At 35.7% G+C, this 21417-nt stretch overlaps 2 protein-coding genes across 3 annotated transcripts in view; both read left to right on the forward strand.

Moving 5' to 3' along the window:
- Positions 1–234: 234 nt before the first annotated feature.
- LOC118265128 (uncharacterized) lies at positions 235–6960 on the forward strand. The gene is made up of 9 exons (XM_035577845.2): positions 235–568; positions 788–934; positions 1929–2081; positions 2604–2766; positions 3863–4098; positions 4657–4774; positions 5166–5359; positions 5705–5834; positions 6548–6960. The coding sequence occupies exons 1-9, from the start codon at positions 428–430 to the stop codon at positions 6913–6915; spliced, it is 1650 nt and encodes a 549-aa protein (XP_035433738.1). The 5' UTR covers positions 235–427; the 3' UTR covers positions 6916–6960.
- A 2989-nt stretch (positions 6961–9949) lies between these two features.
- LOC118265482 (gremlin-2) overlaps positions 9950–21417 on the forward strand; it is a 50331-nt gene continuing 38863 nt past the window's right edge. Inside the window, exon 1 of one of the 2 annotated variants that reach the window (XM_050705996.1) lies at positions 9950–10090. In XM_050705996.1, the coding sequence (XP_050561953.1) occupies positions 10082–10090 (9 nt within the window). In that variant the 5' untranslated portion in view covers positions 9950–10081. Of the gene's footprint in view, positions 10091–21173; positions 21344–21417 lie in introns of those variants that run through there. The other variant, XM_035578377.2, reaches the window with a different exon arrangement.

Consider the following 21417-nt stretch of genomic DNA (forward strand, 5'->3'; position numbering starts at 1 on the left):
ATAAGTTATTAGTCAAATAGTAAAAACGTGCAAAAGGCTCAGAAGTCTGGTAAGAAATTTGTTTAGTTAGGAGTAAAGTATTTATTAGAAGATAAAATAATTTTTAGAATTGAATTTTTATTGTTTATTTTTGGATATTTCGATTATTGATAACCAACTATTTTCGTTGGTCTATAACTCTATTATCTCTATTTTTTAATCTATGCAACCATGCTGCCTGTCATTGTCAAACTGTCAACTTGGAGCTGTCAGTTTCGGGGAAATAAAGTCAGCGCTTCGCATTTCGTGTTACTGTTCTTTATCAATTTGTTTGAGTAATTGTTTACGTGACTGCAAAATATAACAGAGACACGCTTTAGGACAAAATCATAAGTAAATCAATAATTAAGAATATCATGTTGTGAGTATATCTTAGTGTTCGTTACAAATGAAAATGTCTAACTCACTTTCGAGTAATAAAAGTCACTCGAAAAAGGCGAATAGTAGCAGAGAACGTGATAGAAACAAATCGGTGGCATCAGAATCTGGGGGCTCCAGTCAGTGCGACACTCCTCCGCTCAACGAAAAGGTAAAACATTGGTGTTGTTGAGGTTATTACTATAATAACATGTAAGCTCTTTAATTGGCGCCTGTTTTGCGAGTTTTAACTCTATAGCACAAAGGCCTTGTTCTGCGCAGAGGTGTGTATGCCTGTGCGCATATTTGAGGTTTAAAAAAGGAATTTTCTAATTTTGAAATATATATCAAATATTTTTCACAAAATTAATATTATCTATATTATTTTTAGGATGGAAACACGTCACAAGGAAGGTTTGCGGGTATCAGCCCCGAGTCAGTTGTTTGTATGGCGGAGCAGGCTGGCCATGAAGTCAGTACTGAGGCCATCACCAACTTGGCTGAGGATGTTAGCTACAAACTCAGACAAACTATTAGTGTAAGGACCCAATTTTTAGTACTTATTAAACTACCTACTCATTTAGACTTTAAGTCATCATGTTATAATAGCTAGTAACTTCTCTAAAAAAGAAATAAAGAAAAGAGATGAATTCCAATTTCAACATTCCATACAATCTTAAAACCTTCAACTACTCACTTACACAACCCGGAGCTGCGGACTTACCAGGCTCCGGCTTTAAAAGCAATAATAGGAATAGGTGGTTTTTAGTCAGTAAATCTATTAGTTCAGTCAAACACTCCCTTTGCCTCTCCCAAGGCTGAAAAAGCAATTGGATGACTTTCCCTCTCTTAAAAATAAAATGCTACTCTCTTACAGCATATTTCTTTTTAGCAAAACATCTCCAACTGATTATTTAGACATTAATGTATTGCATAAACATGGGTACCAACTTTCATTAAAAGCAGTTCAGTAATTTCCATAAACAAGGACTTCTAAATACTAAAAAATGAATTTATTTGCAATTTTTGTGTGTTAGCAATGAAGTAATAAAATTGTACTGTTATAATAACAACAGAACTAAAGTAAAAATGTTAATTCTGCCAGTTTTATCTTTAAAAAGTTTCTGTTATAAAAATACACAAAAAGCCACTAAAATAAAATGATAATTTGAGCATATACATATAGTTTCAACATTTTAAATGAATCAAATACATATTAATTTTATTTTGCTTGTCATTCAAGAACTTTCCCTTAACCCATAACAATATGTAATCTCAGTTAATTAAATATAACATGTATCCTTTACTAGACATTTAATTTAATCGTCTCATACAATTCACCCATTATTAATTACAGGTCTTTCATTGTATGTTTTTCCAGTAAAAAAGTAGTTTTTTGTAAAATTATTATTAAACTTAATCAACCAATGTGGCAGTCTAGAAATATTCCCTAATAACTGCATTGCCTTCATTCCATGGTTACTAACTTACTACATAACAGCTAACTCATAACAAATTATTTTAATTTCTAGTCCTTAGCACTACAAAGTTCAATGATGAAGAAAACAACGGTGGACAGCTGGGATGCTAACACTGTGTTCATGTTGTCCGACACCAGCCCTGTAGTGGGCTCGTGCATCACTCAGTACGTACCTTTAGGCGAAGAGAAACTTTGCGTACCACTTGTAAGTATTTTTGTTTATTTTACACTTTATAAAACAACGTCACGCCTTTTACCCCCGAAAGGGTAGGCAGAGGTGCACATTACGGCATGTAATGCTGCTATACAATGTACATTCACTTTTCACCAATTGTGTTATAAGTCCCATATAATAGAGGGTGAGCCTATTGCCATATACTGGGCACAATTTCAGACTCTGTGTTACTACTGAGTACATTTTCGACCAATGATGCAGTTTACAGTTTATGTATAGACTATACATGTACATGGTGGACTTAATGCCAGACAGCTATCTGCCAGTCAACCGTAGTATTGTGCGCTATACTTGTACTTATTTATTTCCCATGATGTAATTTTAATATCAAAATGTATGTGTATGTATTGTGATTTATCTAATTATTGTATTAACTTTGTAATGGTAAAATTACAATAATTTTCTTTAATTTTTATCCATTATATCCTTAATATTACTTTCTTAAAAAATACATATCAACTAACTACAACAAAACTTTCTTTAAAATTCCAGGACACCTTATTAAATGTGACAGAGTTTGCGTTGACACCGCAGAGTTACGTATACAGTTCGGAAGCCACGGTGTCAGTGGAATGGATCACGGATGACAAGAGTCTCAATAACTCAAGTAATATCAGTGTTAGCCTGCAGAATTATTATACCAAAGTTGCTAGAGGTGTGTATCACTTTAAATTTATCAAATTATTACTTACTATGACTATTTCTTATAGGTATCTTTTTTACAATAGGTCAATCTACTCCTTTCTATGAACTTTTTGTTAGATTTTCAACTTTACTGTTTTGATATAAAGTCGGAAATCCAATGGATTTTAAGATGCATTGGTTCATTTAGTACATTCAATATGCCATGCTCTTATAGATTGTCTTATCACTTGTTGTAAAACTTTTCCATGATTGCTTTCCACTACATAACAATTAATTGAAACATCGCGCCTTTGAACACCCGATGGAGATTGGTCGACGTTTGCAATTTTACACACACACTTTTACCAGTAATGAGTAATGTGTCCCAAGTACAGTAAAGTGATCCGGAGCTGCGGACTACCTAGCGGGTTTACCGGGGCTCCGGCTCAGCAGGAGTAGGAACGGGGTGGTATTTAGTCAGTAAGAGTCTGACATTTCCTCTCGCCTCGCCCAAGGCGAGAGAAGTCATTGGATGATTACCCCCTCAAAAAAAAAAAGTACAGTAAAGTAGAGTAATGCGTTATTCGCATTACGCTAGTATTTTATAGTCAAGTAGCGAGTATTTAGTAGCTCTCTCTCGCTTCGATTTTGGGACAGAAGCGAGAAAGGGCTAATATGTACTTCGCTACTGGATTAAAATACTAGCGTAGTGTGAACAAGGCATAATAGAGAGTAGAATAAAGTAGAGTACAACCAATAGTTTTGCATGCCGAAAAGAGTTGGCGATGTTTGAGATTACATTATTTTTTATACTGTTACCTATAATTATGTACTATACTTCGTGCAAAGAGACGTTGTTATTCTTATTCTAATCACTACATAGTATAAAACAAAGTCGCTATTTTTGTCTGTTTGTTTGTATGCTTAAATCTTTAAAATTACGCAACGGATTTTGATGCGGTTTTTTGTAATAGGTAGAGTGATTCAAGAGGAAGGTTTATATGTATAATACAGGCATAATATATCACCAATGCACCCATGCGAAGCTGGGGCGGGTCGCTAGTAAATAATATTATACAAATTGTTTTAAAGTATCTCACTAACAACACATTTCATTACCTTTACAGCAATATTAAATCTCCGTAAGAAGCCTAAGGAATTAGCAGTGGAAGACCTAACAACGAATACTAGGATCGGTCCCATATTCCCAAACCTCTTCAACTTGGCCGTACTAGTACTGAATGATGACAATCTGAATGCACTTAACGTCCCGGCTAAGAAACCGCTACAGTCTAATGTATTGGACATGGTCGATGCGCTGTGTTCCAATCCTTGTAGTTTGGACACGAATATTCAGCAACAGGTGAGCTTTTTTCATAATAGAAAGAAAAAAACTATTTGCTATTGCAAATAAACTATTTGCACCGATTACAAAAATAATAAACATACATAATTGATAAAATAAAAATAAAAGTATTCACGGCGCAAAAAGGCCAGTACTCAGCTAAAATGCCGTGACCCGAGCGCGATAGCTCGAGCCGCGGCGCTGATTTTCAGTACTGGCCCGACGTTATAATATAAAATAAAATAAATAAATACTTCGACAAATAAATGTAATGACACTAGTATTTATAAATGTGAAAGCTTGTTTGTTTGAAATTGTTTGTTTGTACGTTTGTCTGTCAATCACGCTGAATATCAACTCAATTAGTCAGTCTAATATTATATTCGTTAGTAAATATTCAACAATTTGGTCAACAGACGTTAAGCTACACTAGCGCCTCTAGTGGCGCGAACCCTTATTAAATCGATTCAAAACAAATTGCTTGCAAAGACGCAAAAATGTGTTACTATTGTCGCTTTGAAAAAAATAATAATTATTATTAATTTTTAATATTATTTTTTTCGTGTATTGTTTCAGTTTCAACGGTTATTTCCAGTAATGGTATCAAATATATTAGGTAATGGTTCCTTAGCAGAGAAGATGGTCGCAATACTCACGAAAATCACAAGAACTTGGCCGTCGTTTATTACAATAGGTAAGATTTATGTTAACATTGATAAATGATATTTATTTTGCAAGTTGGTTATAAGATAACACTTTTACACATCAATCTTTGAAATAATTAGATGAGAGACAGTACCTTACCTCTAGGATTTTCTTCTGTGTCATGGGTGCGTTTATAAAGTTAAATATTACATCTAAAGTTAAAACAATAATTCGTGAATGACACAAAGAATAGCTGAAATACCTTAGGTGGATTAAATACTTGATTTTTTGTTTCTTTTGGCTATTAACTCCCAAGCATGGAGAAGTGGAGTGGCAAACTCCTTTCCTGTAGTAAAGGCTTATAGGCCTTTGGTGAGCTGAAACAATCCATTGCTGAACACTCACGGGCTATTGATAACCTGTGTACACTTTATTTCCAGGTAAAGGTATTCTATTCGACTACCTAGCACAGGGCACGAAGGAGCGCCTCACAGCACCGATGATAAAGTGCGTGATGGCGTTGGGCAGGCGAGCGCTCGTGGAGTGTCTGGCGGACCACCTCGACCATCTCGACGACTGCATACACGCGCCGCGCAGGAACCATCTACAGACGGACCTTAGGGAAACTATACTTGTGAGTCAACTTTATGTATTTTTATTTACTGAATATTTAATTTCAAATCACCAGACAGTTTTCGTGTGATTCTGCACGAATGGTCTGGTTTGATCGAGTGCTTGCGTTATGTCGAAATACGTAACCAAAGACCTAATTCCTCTGCCCACTTATAACCCCTCTGGTGTTGCGGGTATCGATTGACGGCGGCATGGTTTACCATTTGGCTATTCGTCGACTCGTTTGCCACTCTATTCCTAAAAAAAAACAACGGATTGCTAGAATTCTACGTTTAAATCTCTCTTTGTGTCTGCTCATAAAACTTTTCAGTAAAAAGTTAAGTAATAATAACGTTTGTGTTCGCAGGACGTATCAACGTGCCTACTCAGATCTGAACCCACCACCTATCTGGAAGACTACGTGACTACTGACTACACCCTGTATGAGATGCTGGGTGACTCGATATTACCAAGACGAATGATATTTCCTATCACAGGTATCACTTATTTCCATAGTTATTATTGTTTTTCTTGTTTGGGGTTTGATAGACACGTTTACAAGAAGCCCAATCCTTAGTCCTCGTCTCCTACCTTTCAGTTCCCCATTCCCGCAATCCCTCAATCCCGCAATCCCCCAATCTCCCAATCCCTTGGTCTCCCAATATTGCAATCCCTCAATTCACCAATCTCCCAGTACCCAAATCCCCCAATACTTCAATCCCTCAATCCCCTAAACCCCCAATCCGCCAATCCCCCGATCCCCTAATCCCCCAAGTCCCTAAGCCCCACTTCATATCCCCCATTCTCCTTTCCCTAATCATCAAATCTCCATTCCCAAAGGGCCAGTAGTGCACTCATGAATCTTCTGGTGTTGCGTATTTCCATGGATGATGGTGATTGAGGGATTGCGGGAGTGGTCCCACAATTCCTCAATCTCGCAATCCCTTTGTCTCCCAATATTGCAATCCCTCAATCCACCAAACCCCCAATCCCCAAATCCCCCAATACTTCAATCCCCCAATCCCCCAAGTCCCTAAGCCCCACTCCATATACATACATTTCCCTAATTCCCAATTCCCACTCTCAAAGGGCCAGTAGTGCACTCATAAATCTTCTGGTGTTGTGTTTGTCGATTGGCGTCGCTTTACATCTAATTAAACATTTTACACTACAACCCTTCATCCAAATTAAACCTTCTTTAACTTCACAGATAAAATCACAAACGAAGACACATCACAAGAGAAGCAATCAGACGAGGAGTTCACGTACACGCCGGTGCGGCCGGTGATGAAGCGACCCAAACTCCGGCTCATACCCACCCCGCACACACTCAGGAACGGAGTCCACAGAGAAAGTGTGTTCGAACCAACCAAGTTTAAAAGTGATAAGTGTATTAGAATCAAAATCAAAAACTGTCGGACACAAGTGCTCAGACCAAGAACTTCAGTGTCAATGTCAAACTATGTGTGTCCCCAGACAGGTGGCGTTGTAATCGCCAGCGGAGTCCTCAATAGGTTTAGGTATAAACTAAATAAGTCTAGTGATCCATTTCCAATATTTGGAGCAGTTGTGTTGTAAGCTTTACTTTATTTTAATGATTATACATAAATTATTACTTTTTGATTTTTGTCGTTTTATTTGGACATGTTTATCTAACGTCAAAACTAGTTAAATGGCGTGAAACAATCCTCTATCCCCTTTTTTTCGGCTCCGGAGCTGCGGACTACGTAGCGGGTTTACCGGGGCTCCGGCTCGAAAAACTGAAGTAGGAACGGGGAGGTTTTTAGTCAGTAATAGTGTGAAATTCCTCTTGCCTCCCCAAGGCGGGAGAAGTCATTGGATGATTTCCCCCTAATAAAAAAAAAATTTTCTTCGGTATTTCACTCTTGAAGGTCGGCAAAGCACTCCTAACTCTGGCTTTGCAGGTGTCCATGCCATACCATACAATGAAGTTGTTGCGACCACTCAATTCTAATTTTGTATCTACATTTCCCATTTTGCATTAACGAGTCATGTTGATGTCATTTCCTAAGTACCGCCAGATGTGAATGATGGATTGCTAAGTACTTCCTTAGAGTAATAAGAGAGTATTAATAAATATTCCTACATTAGATGATACTTAGGTACTTTGGAAATTTTGTGACACTCGATGTAATCCCAAATTATACTGTTCTGAGAGTCATGAATAAGGGTTGCAGATTTAGGTAGGTACAGTTGTGATCGTGGCCCATTAGTACATATAGGTGAGATAACTTTTTTATTATTCAAAACCAATATATTCCATCCTCACCTTATATCCTTACAAAATATTTTTGTGTGAATAGCTGTTTAGCTTTCATAATTTAGGGACTAGAATAGGGTTGATTACGAGTATGAACACTAAAAATCTAATTAGTCCGTCAGTTGGGTAATAAAAAATATCAGACACTTTTTTGTCATATAAGATAAAAATACTTATATAAAACGAATCAAAGTTAAGGAGTGGGAGTAAAAACGCCATTTCTACGTATAAAACTTACATAGAAGTGACGTCAAGCGATACTTCAAATCGAGGTATCTTCGAAAGTGTGAAAGATAAAATGTCTTTGTTTCTGTAACAAACTAAAAAAAAAGTGTCTAATGTTTTAAAATAATCTAAAAGACGGGTATTACATTGAAAATTAGTCATCTACCCTATTGATTATGGATGGAATATACCTACCAGTATGCAAATTCTATTATAACGAAGTCAATCTCCAATACAGGCAGCAGTCCCTGAAGACAAGATCGGATCATGCTGAAATAGTTCCTTCCTCGTCATTTGGCAGTGGGAGTACCTAGATAAAACAAGAAGAAAATATCAAATCACATATCATATATTATCTACCGTTTACCATACCACTTACTGGTAGTCACATTATTGAGTCGCATCTTCTCCTTGTCTGTTTTGATGGAAAATAAACCAAAGCTATCCTTCGCTTCGCATACAACATTTCAATTTATTAATTGAGAACTAAATTCGTTTTTAGGTCACCTGAATCGGCTGTCTAGTCCTTGACAGATCTCGAATCGGTCAGGAAGCTATTTTGAGGCTGCATGTGCAACAGACTCGATTCACATTAGGCCCATTGACTGAATAATCGTTTCAAATAAACATTAGAAAATTAAATACGTTTAGAAATGATTGCACGGTTAGCGCTGTGCCTGAGCGTGCGGCTCCTGTGTGGTTTGTTGCGGGTTGTATTCCCGCAGGTAACGACTATGTGTGATCCATAGAATGAGATAGTTTATGAGCAGTAAGCGTGCTAAATAAACTACACAAAAGATACTTAACATATCGCTTTTTATTTACAGGCCTATCTATTACATAGCCTACCTAGTACCTACCCGTCTACCATTCTACCTAGGCACCTACTTTTTATGTGAGAATGTACTTACCTACTTACGATTCTTTCATACGTCTACGAACGCACTAAAGGTAATTTTTAAAGTTGCATTCAGAAAATGACATAAAATTCGTCCTCAATCCTTTAAAAGCATTCTCGTAATATATTTTACGTCTCCAGTGTAACAGCGATCATACTTTTATTGCTGTTACTTTGTTTTATAGTTAGGTATCTACTTAGGTATTCTAAATCTATCTAAGGGTCCTTTGATATTTAAAACTAAAAACTTAGTTTATTAGTAGCATTATGCTATTAACTAGGTACTTAGGTGCATTATCTATTCTGGGTATTTTCAGCTATTGCCCTATTTCATAAGAACGGGCAGCAAGGTAAAGGTAAATTTCACCGGATGATCCTCGTTTTCATTAACTTGTAGGCGATCAAATAAATCCTAAGCCTAAAAAATGAGTCATGGCTGAAAAAAATATGCTAACTCTCAAGAAAAAAAAGGAAGAATATCTCAAATGGAAATGGCGCCCGTCGGCCTGTTCTTTTTTCAAACCTAAGTTCAAAACACTGCTGTTCTTTTTTATTTTTTATCTATATTCTATTGTCATGTAAATACTAATCGTAAAATATTCTGCTTGTGATCTTTGATGATGTAATTAAATCTGCAAATTGGCGCCGAAACCGCTTGGGTATTGGAGCTACGTTTGGCAGAAGACACAAAGCTATTCTGTTGCAATTGTTGCCCGCGACGGGTTTATATTTGATAGGTTTTCATTGTTGTCTTAGACAAAACTGATATGACTGTCTGCCTGCCTCGAAAACTTTATCTAGGTATGTATAATATTTTTTGTCTAGTCGTTCCGAATTTTTTTTTCACGCCCATCTTTCATCCTTTTCATTTCACACAAAAAATATAGGCTTATTTAACACCACAGTGTTTAATCCTTTGAATCTTTATTAGGTATTCAATAATATGTCAATTTAATATCTACTGTAATCAAGTACGTCCACGTATAGGAATACTTGCTTTGCTTGTTTTGATCGAGTCTCTGATTTTGGAATGGAAGCTTTATACTTTATAGGCTCGATCCTGAAGGCATCGTCTAAATACCTAGGCGGAGATTCATGAAAGGAATAAAGGCTGCAACAATGTTGGAAACGAAGAACAATATCAGTTGTATCTATTCCAATTTAGATAGTGTGCGTACGAGCCGTGGCCCGCGGGCGACTCGAGCGCGGATGTTTACAAGAGGCTGGCGTCGCGCGTCGTCGGCGGCGCCCGTCGTATTTCACCTGCGCGGCGACGGCGGGACGCGACGCGCCGCACATCACACCGACGCGTAACGCATCAATAATTTCACAAACCTTCAATGATTTTGGTAAGTTATGCGTACTGTTTTTGACTTATTTGAGAACTGAACTGTGTGATGGAATGACGGGGCGAATACGTGTGTTGAATTAGAGATTGATTAAAAAATTGGTTGATGTTATAAAAGTCAACGACAACGGATATTGAGTATTGACTTGTTTGCGCGTTGAGTGACGTGTTATATTTGCTACGTGATGATGACCGGGATTCGTTCGATAAAGATTGGCGTAAAAGTACCAAAGACGTCACTTGGTACTTTATTTGGTGAAGTTTTAATCAGCGGAAACTTTTTATGTTGGTGTTTATTTATCACCTGTACCTAACTGGCGCCTGGTATATAACGGTGCGGTGTACAAGCACGTAAAATTGTGGAAATCATTTAATACATTATGCATGAGTAAACTCGTACCTAATAAAATTGTAAGCATTGGCATAATGTCATATCTATTGCCGCAAGTACCTAGTTACCACTGTGAATGTATTGTACGTGACCGTAGGTCAGTTGATGCTGATGTGAGTAGGTACTGGTTAATTTTCTTTGTGAACTGGTCTCTGAACAAGCGATTTTGTTTCATCCTCATTTACCAAAGGTACCTTATCTTATACTCCCTTTATCATATTATTATTACTCCTTTCACAATAAACTCAATTTATGCTTTCTAGTTTTCAATTGCTATTAACAAAATCTGTTCTACTTTTACCTGTACTTGTTGTTGCTATTTCGTTGGATGGACGACATTTAACAGTTGAGTTCAACGTTTCCTATAGCAACACGTGTATCTCGTCTAATTTATCGTTTACTACTGTACTTTGCAATTTTGGAATCTGTGATGCATGTTAACTATCGATTAATGCAAACATGCGGTCGAGGCCTACTTAATTTCCATACACGTGCCGCAAAATTACAGCGATCGTCGGTATTTAGGGAAAATTGTAAGCACTAACTAGTTAATACGTATTTAATGGAAATACATTGCGGGAGGTAAGTCAATTGTTAGAGTAAGATAGATACGTACGCTAAGATTAAAAGAAATAATTATTCAAAAACTTTACTTGTTGTTGTTTACTTTTTCAGTCTTTGGTTAGAAAAAGGGTCAAAAATTTTAGTGTTTTTTTGTAAAGGGAGAAAATCGTTCAATGACTTCTCCTGCCGAGGCGAGAGCGAGTGTGAGACTCTTACTGACTAAAAATCACTCCGTTCCTATTTCTGCCCTTCAATCCGGAGCCTCGGTAAAACCCGCTAGGTAGTCCGCAGCTCCGGAATAATTTTAATGCTACGGTGTAAAGAGCGGCCGTTACTTTTGTTACTATGTCCGTACTTACCAAGTTTGGTGTCTATAAAATTTTTGGAACATTGCCTACGTTTGCTTGATGTAAGAAGAGGAATACTTTCATTTGCCCATTTAGTTCGGGGACTATAAAATATATTTTAAAAACCATTACGTCGAGTACCTAAGTGTTCGGGCATGAAAGTATCGGTGAGGTTACAACTTTATTTCTGAAGTGCAATCATAAACGTATAAATAAATCATGATCGACGCGTTTGTGGATGAGTACAAGGTAGACATTTCTTGTGTGGGTTAGTATATAGTAGTATATTGTGCATTTCTTTATTGTACTTAAAAGCAGTAAGTTTAAAATAAGTCCATGGACCCGATGGTACGCACGACTTAACATTGAAGATGACAGAATTCACACATAGACGATCGACAACGGATGTCGTCATAAATCCTACATCGCCCATAGAAGTTTACATATGAATAAACATGGATAGAAAAATCCAACGACCAACAGTTGGGCAGAAAGCTCGCCAGCCATGATCACCTCGCCTGTTCGGAGGATTCTCCTTTTCTTAGGGAACTTTACTCTCCGGTCCCTAAAAGATTATTCTCATACATAAGACTATTGGCAATTTAATATTATCAAGATTTACACGCATTTTAGCACTCCCATGTAATAATTAATATCAACACACAATCCAATTGCTCTGCCCACCCACATTAAACGTCACAATGATACAAATACATACATCAGACGAGTCTGACATAATGTGACATCACTGCATTATGTATGATGAGGTGACGAAAAGGTTTTTGTTTTTAAACCTTTTGTGGACCATCCGTGTTGATTATTGTGTAGTAGCGTCATGTGCAGCAGGTCAGCTTCGAATACTAGTGTAATTTTTATTTTACTGTTTAAAAACAAGTGCAACAGTTACGTTATTTATAGAGTAGACTAGCTTCTGCCAGCGGCATCGCCCGAGTTCCTCATCATCCAAGTCCGCACCTACCCTATCTGTAGGTATACCAAATTTCATCAAAATCCGCTCAGTACTGACTGACAAACATTCAAACAAACAAACTTTCACATTTAAAATTATGTAATAATATATTAGATAATTAAATCATGTTTTTAATATAGAAGTAGGTTCCAACAGACACCTTATAAGTTTCCTAAAAATAAAATGGATTTTTGTAACTTTCCGGTATTTCATTTGCCGTTTAATTTGAAATTAATCGTTCTCGATTAATAAGAAGAAAAATAAATAAAAGATAATTTATTGAAATAACAATGCACCAATAAAACAGAAGACTTTAGCAAACGAATGTCTAAACGTCATGTTTAAGGAAGGATTAAACTTTTAGGTACCTTTTGCCACTATTACATATTTTCCGAGAAAACTTCTTCACGAAAGCATTACAAGCCTAATTTACAGGCACTTTCATTAAAATGCAGGAAAACATGTTTTTCTACCGTTGTCCCTCCTTTTCCTAAAACTTCGTCATAAAATATTATTAAGATATCCTCGTTTGAATATAAGGCATCGTTTAGAATTTTCCTCGAGCTAAGAATTTTGCCAAATATTTTAGGGAAGAGTCAGAAATCAGAATACATGAATTTCTAATGTAATAAGATTTTGAGAGATAAAATTCGTCCTTTGGAAGATTTTACTATTTTCGGTATTAAAATTTAGGTAGGTAGTGTAGCTAACTAACTAGCAGTTTGGGGTAACATAAAGTAAGATCTACTTAATTTATTTTGGATATGTTACTATTAGAGTTGTGCATTTCACAACTTTAGTCTTTAGACCAGATATTTTCTTACATTGGTATCTACTAAAATGAAAAAAGTTATCAAAATCTTCAATAATACATTCTGCACCCATCTATTAAGCATTCGATTGTTTTAATATCTCCACTCATACAAGTGTCAATCTTCATTTATCTTCAGAGGTTGTTTATTCGTCTCCATGGCAACAAAAACGAAGATCTTTTTCCACAGAATGACTCAATGGTTTAATTAATTAGTACAATTGTTTTACTGAATGTGCAGTGTCACTGCAGTTTGATGGTAGTGGGTGTTGCTTTTTTGACACTGCCGGGCCGTCGACACGTCGACTCGTCGACAGTAACATATGACCTCATTGTTGCTATTTAGGCTTGTATTTGGGAGGCTGGAGTTCCCCGATTTATTATACACTTATGAAAATAGAAGTATGTCTGTCTACTTGTATAAGCAAATATTTTTGCTGCTTTAGTTGCGGTTTCATGTAGTAGAGGGCGGATTTGTAGCCTAATTAAAACCAAATGGGTAGTAGGAATACTTTTCAAACCCCAAAAGGCATCTGTGTACATATTAAAGGTTGATAAACATCAGTTTTTTAACAGTTTGTAGTTGAAAAATGATATTTATTTCCGAAAATAGGCTTTAAAATAGCACTTTTACTTGTGAAGTAGAGGCGGAACGGAACCCATTATCTTACAGTGAACACAATCGAGACACATTTCTGGAAGTTTCGAAAATTCATTACTTTATCCGATCAGGGTATTCAATCTAACTCAGCATTTGGACTTGCTTTTATTTATCTATCGTGAATAAATATACAAGTTTACATTAGGTTACGTACATACATATATTTCGTAGGTACTTTGCCAACTGTCTCATTTGGTTTGTCTAAATTTCAGCTGACGCAGCGTCGCCAAGTTAAGCAATTGGATTTACTAGAATCTAGAAGATTGGACATGTTACCTAGCCTGACGGTTCGCAATTGCATTTCATTTCAGACGCGAAATTTATTTATGTATTGTAGGAGTTTTAGTAAATTGTCTCGTCTGGTTAAATGGGAGACAGTTTGTGTAGTACGTATAGTGTTTATATTGGGTTTTCTTTTTATTAAGCTATTTAATCCGGTTTCTAGATTATTAAAAATGCTGGAGGATATCGTAATTTTTAGGATATTTAGATTAGACTGACCTTTAACATATTTTTTAACTGGTCTGGTGTCATGTGTATGTGAACTTGTATGTTTGTAAACGCACCCACGACACAGGCGAAAATCCTAGTGTGGGGCAACGTTTAAAAAAAAACTTACCTCACCTAACTTTAAATTGATAAAAATTGTCCTACACGGTATAATATAATTTGAACATTGCACAAAAGCTAACTCGCAATAAATTCCGACGTCAGTCTCGTGATCGACGGCTTCTCAATTCTTGAACAATCAAAAACAATTCAGGGTCACGATCTGCTATTATTTGTATTTTTCTTTCTATTTCCATTTCAGACGGATTTCGTAGAAGAATTCATATTAAAACGTATTTATTATTCTTTCCGTATCATAGTGATACGGTCTTGAGTGGCGGATAATACGTCTTTTATAAAGATTCAAAGCATTGGCGCTAAGATTGTAATGACAGCTTAATTTTTGAAACAGGTGAAATAATACGAGTCGGATGTCTTAATCCATTTCAAAGGTTATTTCGCGCATCCATCATTGTTTGTGTAAACAAAGATCTTATGAAGATTCCCGTCCCCGGCTTCGCCTGTTCGATTAAAGTAGTCTATACCTATTAGTCTCCAACTTCTTGAGTGTGAGAACGAGATGCAAAAATCATTCCATAAAAATGGTCTGTTGTGACGTGAAAGAAAGACAAACAAACATTATTTTCCATTATGACATTAGTTTAAGGATTCGGGAACTTTCCGACTACGTTTATTCTCTGCAAATTGAATTGTTGTTGGATAAAAATTCTTACTGCTCAATCAACTAGAATTTGTGACGATGGATAGGACATAAGTTCAACTTATGTAGAGGAACATAAGTTCCAATAAAGGACTGTTAGGGGCAGTTGAAGTTGTTCGCACAAAATGTGCCCTAAAAAGTTTTAAATATCATAATGTATAAATGTAGACAGTTAAACTGTTTACCCGCATAATATTGGCTGGTCGAGTGATGTATAAAGCATTATGTGTTTGTACCTATAGGGAGTTTATAGGTACTGAAATTTTCGCATCGGTTCGCATTGACGGCGTGCGTCATACCGCAAACGATTTAATACGGTTCTCTCAGACAGGCGCGGTAACGTGACGTTGTTATGCAGTATTACAACATTCAATGCAGTTTTGGTTCTTTTATTGCAGTTCTTTTTTTTAGTTAATACTTACCAACAGATGTTTTTAAAGATAATCGACGACTTGAAAATTCTCTGCTTAACCTCTCGTATTTATAAGACAACAACAGAAAACACATTGTGTCTCGCGTAGATCTGCGCTCCGGTATACGAAGGGTTAAACCATAGTTTGACCAAGGTTTGGTCAACTTAATTCGTGTTAAAGAATATGAAGACTTATTAAGATCAATATATGGCAAACAATTATTTGGCTCAGTTTATTAGTTTTAGTGTGAGAGTTACACACTCATCCGTCATTGAATATTTCACATGGGTGACATATTATTAGTACCTAGTATTGGTATGATTGTACTCAAGTAATTATCCGATACAAATTTTTTGCTGGTAATTTATTGGGTTCAATTTAAGGGCCCTGCCCTGTCTTAATTATCATGGCGCCATCACCATCTAAGGAATTGAGCTTGCGATTGCTTGATCACTTTAAAATAAGTATATCGAATAAATAGTATGTAGATGTTATTTAATTAATCGATTGTGAACGCCTTCATAAATTTATTTCATGAAATTCATAAAAAGAGATCGATAACTGGAGAAAACTGCAAACTGGATTAAGTATGGTATTGTCTACTTTTGCGTTGATAACAAGGAATAGTTCATTGAGGATAAACAGCATGATAAACTAAAGAATACCAAGAATATTAAGTGTATTTACCCATATCTAAACCTTTATTATGTCTAAGTTAACTGCTATTTGAATAAACAGAGCCATCTGTACACCATAGAAATAAAAAGTTCAGAAAATTAGATCCATTTCTGGATTATTTCTAAATTGACATGACATTGCTCTTTGAAGAAACAGATCCATTATACAAGACAAACCATCTTATTTATAGAAGTCCCATAGTCCAATAATTAAAAAACAACTAAGCTACCTTACGAAAAGGTAATTCTGTTTTGCTACATTTTTCTTTAAGGTGGCGCCAATGAAATTCCGAACATGAATTCTGTAGTAACTTAGAACCTTTTAAAGTCATACAATTACATTAAAACCATATTGAGTTTAATAAATGTAAAGACTGCAAGGTTGGTGTCTACTTGATAGCACCAGCATCTAAGTTTCTGAAGTTTTTGTTGCTATGATGTAATTGCCATAATCTCCATGTATTCTGTGAAATGGCTTTGCCCTAATTGCCGAAATCTTGATCCAAAATCTTTGGATTAAGATTGACTTTTGAAATTAGAAATATGAAATTTCTGTCAAAGAAGGATTGATCAACAATTTTAGATGGTATAAAGTGTCTATTATTATTGTTAAAAGGTACTTGCAAATCGAATCGTTTAAATGCTTTTCAACACAATCTTTACTTCCATAGATGTTGATGGCAATGTTAATTAACTGTTACACGAACATGAATCAAATATTATGGTCCTTTGGTCCTTTGTGGTTTAAACATGGTCTTTACAGTCGAGTCGCTAGGCGGTTGGAGATGATATTTTGCGGTCGGAGTAAAAATAGAGAAAGTATCGTGCGAACGTTCAACTCGACTTACTATTGATATAGAATCGAAGTGTTGATTGCTGATGTATACGTGAATGTATTCTTGCAGGTGAGAATGATGAATGACGTATACGATTTTGTTACTTCCTTTGACTAAAAAAACTACGTTGGAATGTATTTTTGACTTAACACACTACGTAGGGATGTATTTTCGGTGGAAGATATATGTGTATAGGTTTGTTGTTTTGAATATAATCTAGTATTGGTTGCGAAGGTTAGGTTAGTTGAATAGTCGTACTGATTGAGGGTTCTATTTTGCTTGATTGTCGAGTTTTAGAGAAAAGTTCAGAGTGATGAGAAATGTTATGCCTAGTTCCTATATTTGATTCGATCATACTAACATGCAGACGTGCAATAATTTACCGACTTCACATTGCTGTGACGAGGAAAAAATACCACACAGGCTACATTTGAGTCTATAGGTACTTCAAAATGTTGATATTAGTAGTCTTGTCAGCCGACAAATCATAATGTACACGACTTACTTAACTGACCAATATGGCTCTACCTGCCAAAAACGTAACAAGTAAAAAACTCGATCATGTACAAATATAAGTGAACAATCTGTAAGCTAATTATAATGCTGATAAGGCGTAGTAAAGGCGCCAACGCCGACGGAATTAATTCTACGCGTACTATTACATAATTTGGCGTTAGGCGCCGGCGCACGGGGACGGCGCCCGCGCAGACGGCGCCACGACACAGCGTCGGGTTGCCAGATATGCGGACTATTTATGATTTACTTTATCGCTATATCTCAGCCCGTAAACGTCTATGTGTGATCAGATGACTCTTTTATCTGTGAGAGCAAAACAAATTACTGCAGTGCGCTACGGTGATTACGTATGGACTCATTGATATGCATTTTGCAGGGTAACAGACTTAATAATTCGCCTTTGAGTAATTTAATCGTAATATTTTCAGATTTATGTGAAAGTTTTATCAACCTATACCCAGTCCGGATTTTTCTAAGTATATTTTAAGTCATTGTCAAAGACACTAGACTTTGATTCTATCATTTATTTCTTATCATCCTTTTGTAATGGTCCTTCTACAAAAATATTTACATTACAGTAACTGAAAGCTTTACCAATAGCGAAAAAAACATACGTAAACTTATAAAAAAGCTGGCAACCCAACAGATGGTAATAGGCGGTGAAATATCGTAGTTAGCGCGATAAACATTAGCTAACTACCATCAGACGCGGATCGCTCCGTACTTAGGCGTTAAAATAGATAAGTGATTGTTCAAACACTACACACGTAGTGTATGACAGATCAAACGTCTCGGAGCATTCAGCTGTGTTTTATGATAATTTGACAAATGCTTTTACACATATTTCGCCCTGATTTACTGGTTGATGATATTTGAGGGACAGGAGGATGTAGATAGTGTTTAAGTAGATGTATGTAGGTGTGTTCAAGTAGATCGTAGATGGGTGCTTTGATATGTGTGGAATGAGAAATGTGTTCGGAGAAGAACCTTTTAACTTATTTTGGTAACAATGTCTTTAGATTTAGATTGCAAGAGATCATTTTCTGCCGCATAAGATAGTTAAAGCAAATCGACTCCTTTTCGTCGTAACATCGACCGCGTTTGTCGCTAATGTGTGAATGATGTGATTTTTTATTATTGACATCTTTTGTGTCCACTGCATTGCCCACATAATCAAATCAAAAAAAAAAATGCCTGTCAGTCTCCAGTCGTGTCCAAAGGTCCTATTTTCAGACACTAAAGTCTATGTCTAAAGGTCCTATTTTCAGACACTAAAGTCTATGCCTAGTGATAGTGTTTTTGTTTGTACTTCACATCCAACATTTTAATATTAGTGTCAGGTTAACCAGATTACTCGCGAATAACTATGAGAAAAATCAAAATAAACTGAAGGTCAGTGACCTCAGAAGCGTAGAAGAAAGATCTAAAACAGTGATCTCACTATTAAAGGAATCATCATTAAATGATGAACACAATGATTCTAGATTTATAATCTAAGTGATCATGAATATGGATAATAAAACTCATCACTTTACTCATTGAATTGAATAGTGATGTTAACTATAAGGTTAATATTAGATATAATGACGAAATGATCCAATACTTGGTCCTTACCTACTGCAATTTTAATATAGATGTCTCATAAACGATCCTTAGTACGACTATTTTACGTTTAAAGTAATCAAAACATAAAGCAAACTCATACTAAGAATATCATGTGTGGGTGAACTGAGGGACCACACTGGGAATTCGCGAAATGAAAGTTCTAGGATTTAGTAGTAGACCTAAAACAATTGTAGAACGAATCTGGGAATTTGTAAACAAATATATTAAAAACTACGACCCATAAAGTGTGGTCCCTCAGTTCTCAAAGACGGTCAGTCAGATCTCGGAAAGTATCTTATAAAAGAAGGTTTTGTGAATACATACATTTAGTAAATAATTTGTAAAGATATCTATTAAATAACAGACCACAAAGCATTAAAGATAAAAAAAGTATAGCAACTGAACTGTGGTCCCTCAGTCCACATAACAAAGATAAATATTTTAGTGAATATTACTGAATAAAACCGTTATTATTTTACATAAAGTTTTAGTAAAAGTCTTAAAACATATTGTAAAAAGAAATGGATCTTAAATATCGAAGCATTTCGAAGATAGCGATGATTAAAAGTGGTCCCTCAATCCTCTCCTCCACTGACATATAGACACTGCTAGCTGCTAGACGAGAGGAATATCAGAAAGTCTAGTGTACTTAACTTTTAGTAATAGTTTTCTACTAAATAATAGGTATATAAAATTTTGTATTTCTTACCTCTAAGCTGAGAAAATATTAATTTTTTAATCCTATGAAAATAGGTAGACCAGTGTGACCACAAAATCAAACAAAGTGTAGACATACGCATAGGTATTTTAGAAGAGGCAATTACCATCGATGAAGGAAACAGGAACTGTACCACTTGTGATCACCAATTTAGTTACAATTACGAGCTTTCAAAAATAATTTCATTCGATTTCATTTTCATTCATTCGATTCGATTTTCATTCATTCATTCGATTCGAACGAACGAACGAACGAACCTACCGTACGTTCAGACTTGCAAAGCCTACGTTCAGACTCGCCAAGTTACGTTGACCGAATAATAGTACTGTCTACACTTTGTTTGATTTTGTGGTCACACTGGTCTACCTATTTTCATAGGATTAAAAAATTAATATTTTCTCAGCTTAGAGGTAAGAAACACAAAATTTTATATACCTATTATTTAGTAGAAAACTATTACTAAAAGTTAAGTACACTAGACTTTCTGATATTCCTCTCGTCTAGCAGCTAGCAGTGTCTATATGTCAGTGGAGGAGAGGATTGAGGGACCACTTTTAATCATCGCTATCTTCGAAATGCTTCGATATTTAAGATCCATTTCTTTTTACAATATGTTTTAAGACTTTTACTAAAACTTTATGTAAAATAATAACGGTTTTATTCAGTAATATTCACTAAAATATTTATCTTTGTTATGTGGACTGAGGGACCACAGTTCAGTTGCTATACTTTTTTTATCTTTAATGCTTTGTGGTCTGTTATTTAATAGATATCTTTACAAATTATTTACTAAATGTATGTATTCACAAAACCTTCTTTTATAAGATACTTTCCGAGATCTGACTGACCGTCTTTGAGAACTGAGGGACCACACTTTATGGGTCGTAGTTTTTAATATATTTGTTTACAAATTCCCAGATTCGTTCTACAATTGTTTTAGGTCTACTACTAAATCCTAGAACTTTCATTTCGCGAATTCCCAGTGTGGTCCCTCAGTTCACCCACACATAGAGTATCTACTGATCATACCTATGCAATATTTGTTAGTTTTAAACATAAAATACATATTATAAATACTTATGGCACAAAGAAACTTGTTAACATATTTACTTAAACATTTTCTAAATAAACCATATACCATCTCAACTAATATCCATTACATAACCCTAAACGTAAACGTAAACACGATGTAATTTACTTACAGACTTGCATTGTTTACTCGCATCCAACAATCTTTACTTATCTTTTAGCCAACTTCGCTTATCTATAGATGCGTGCTTACTGAAACTTTCACGTTCAGGATATGTATGGAGCTCGTCAAAAGAGTCGCTCTCCTCCACGGAGCGAACGCGTCCACCGTGCGGAACTTAGGACCAAATCTTTCGAAAAAGAGGTTTTATTTTGGTAAAGGGAAGATTATTTGGTAGTGAAAAATGTGTCGTGTTTATTGTGAGGAGTTTTAAAGGGATTTTAAGGTAAGGGATTTTGATTGATTGTATTTTTTTTTATAATTTTATGGTTGGGTATTAATTTTCTTTTGAAAATGATA

Source organism: Spodoptera frugiperda, chromosome 28 (assembly GCF_023101765.2).
Source record: "Spodoptera frugiperda isolate SF20-4 chromosome 28, AGI-APGP_CSIRO_Sfru_2.0, whole genome shotgun sequence".
Classification (NCBI taxonomy): Eukaryota; Metazoa; Arthropoda; class Insecta; order Lepidoptera; family Noctuidae; genus Spodoptera; species Spodoptera frugiperda.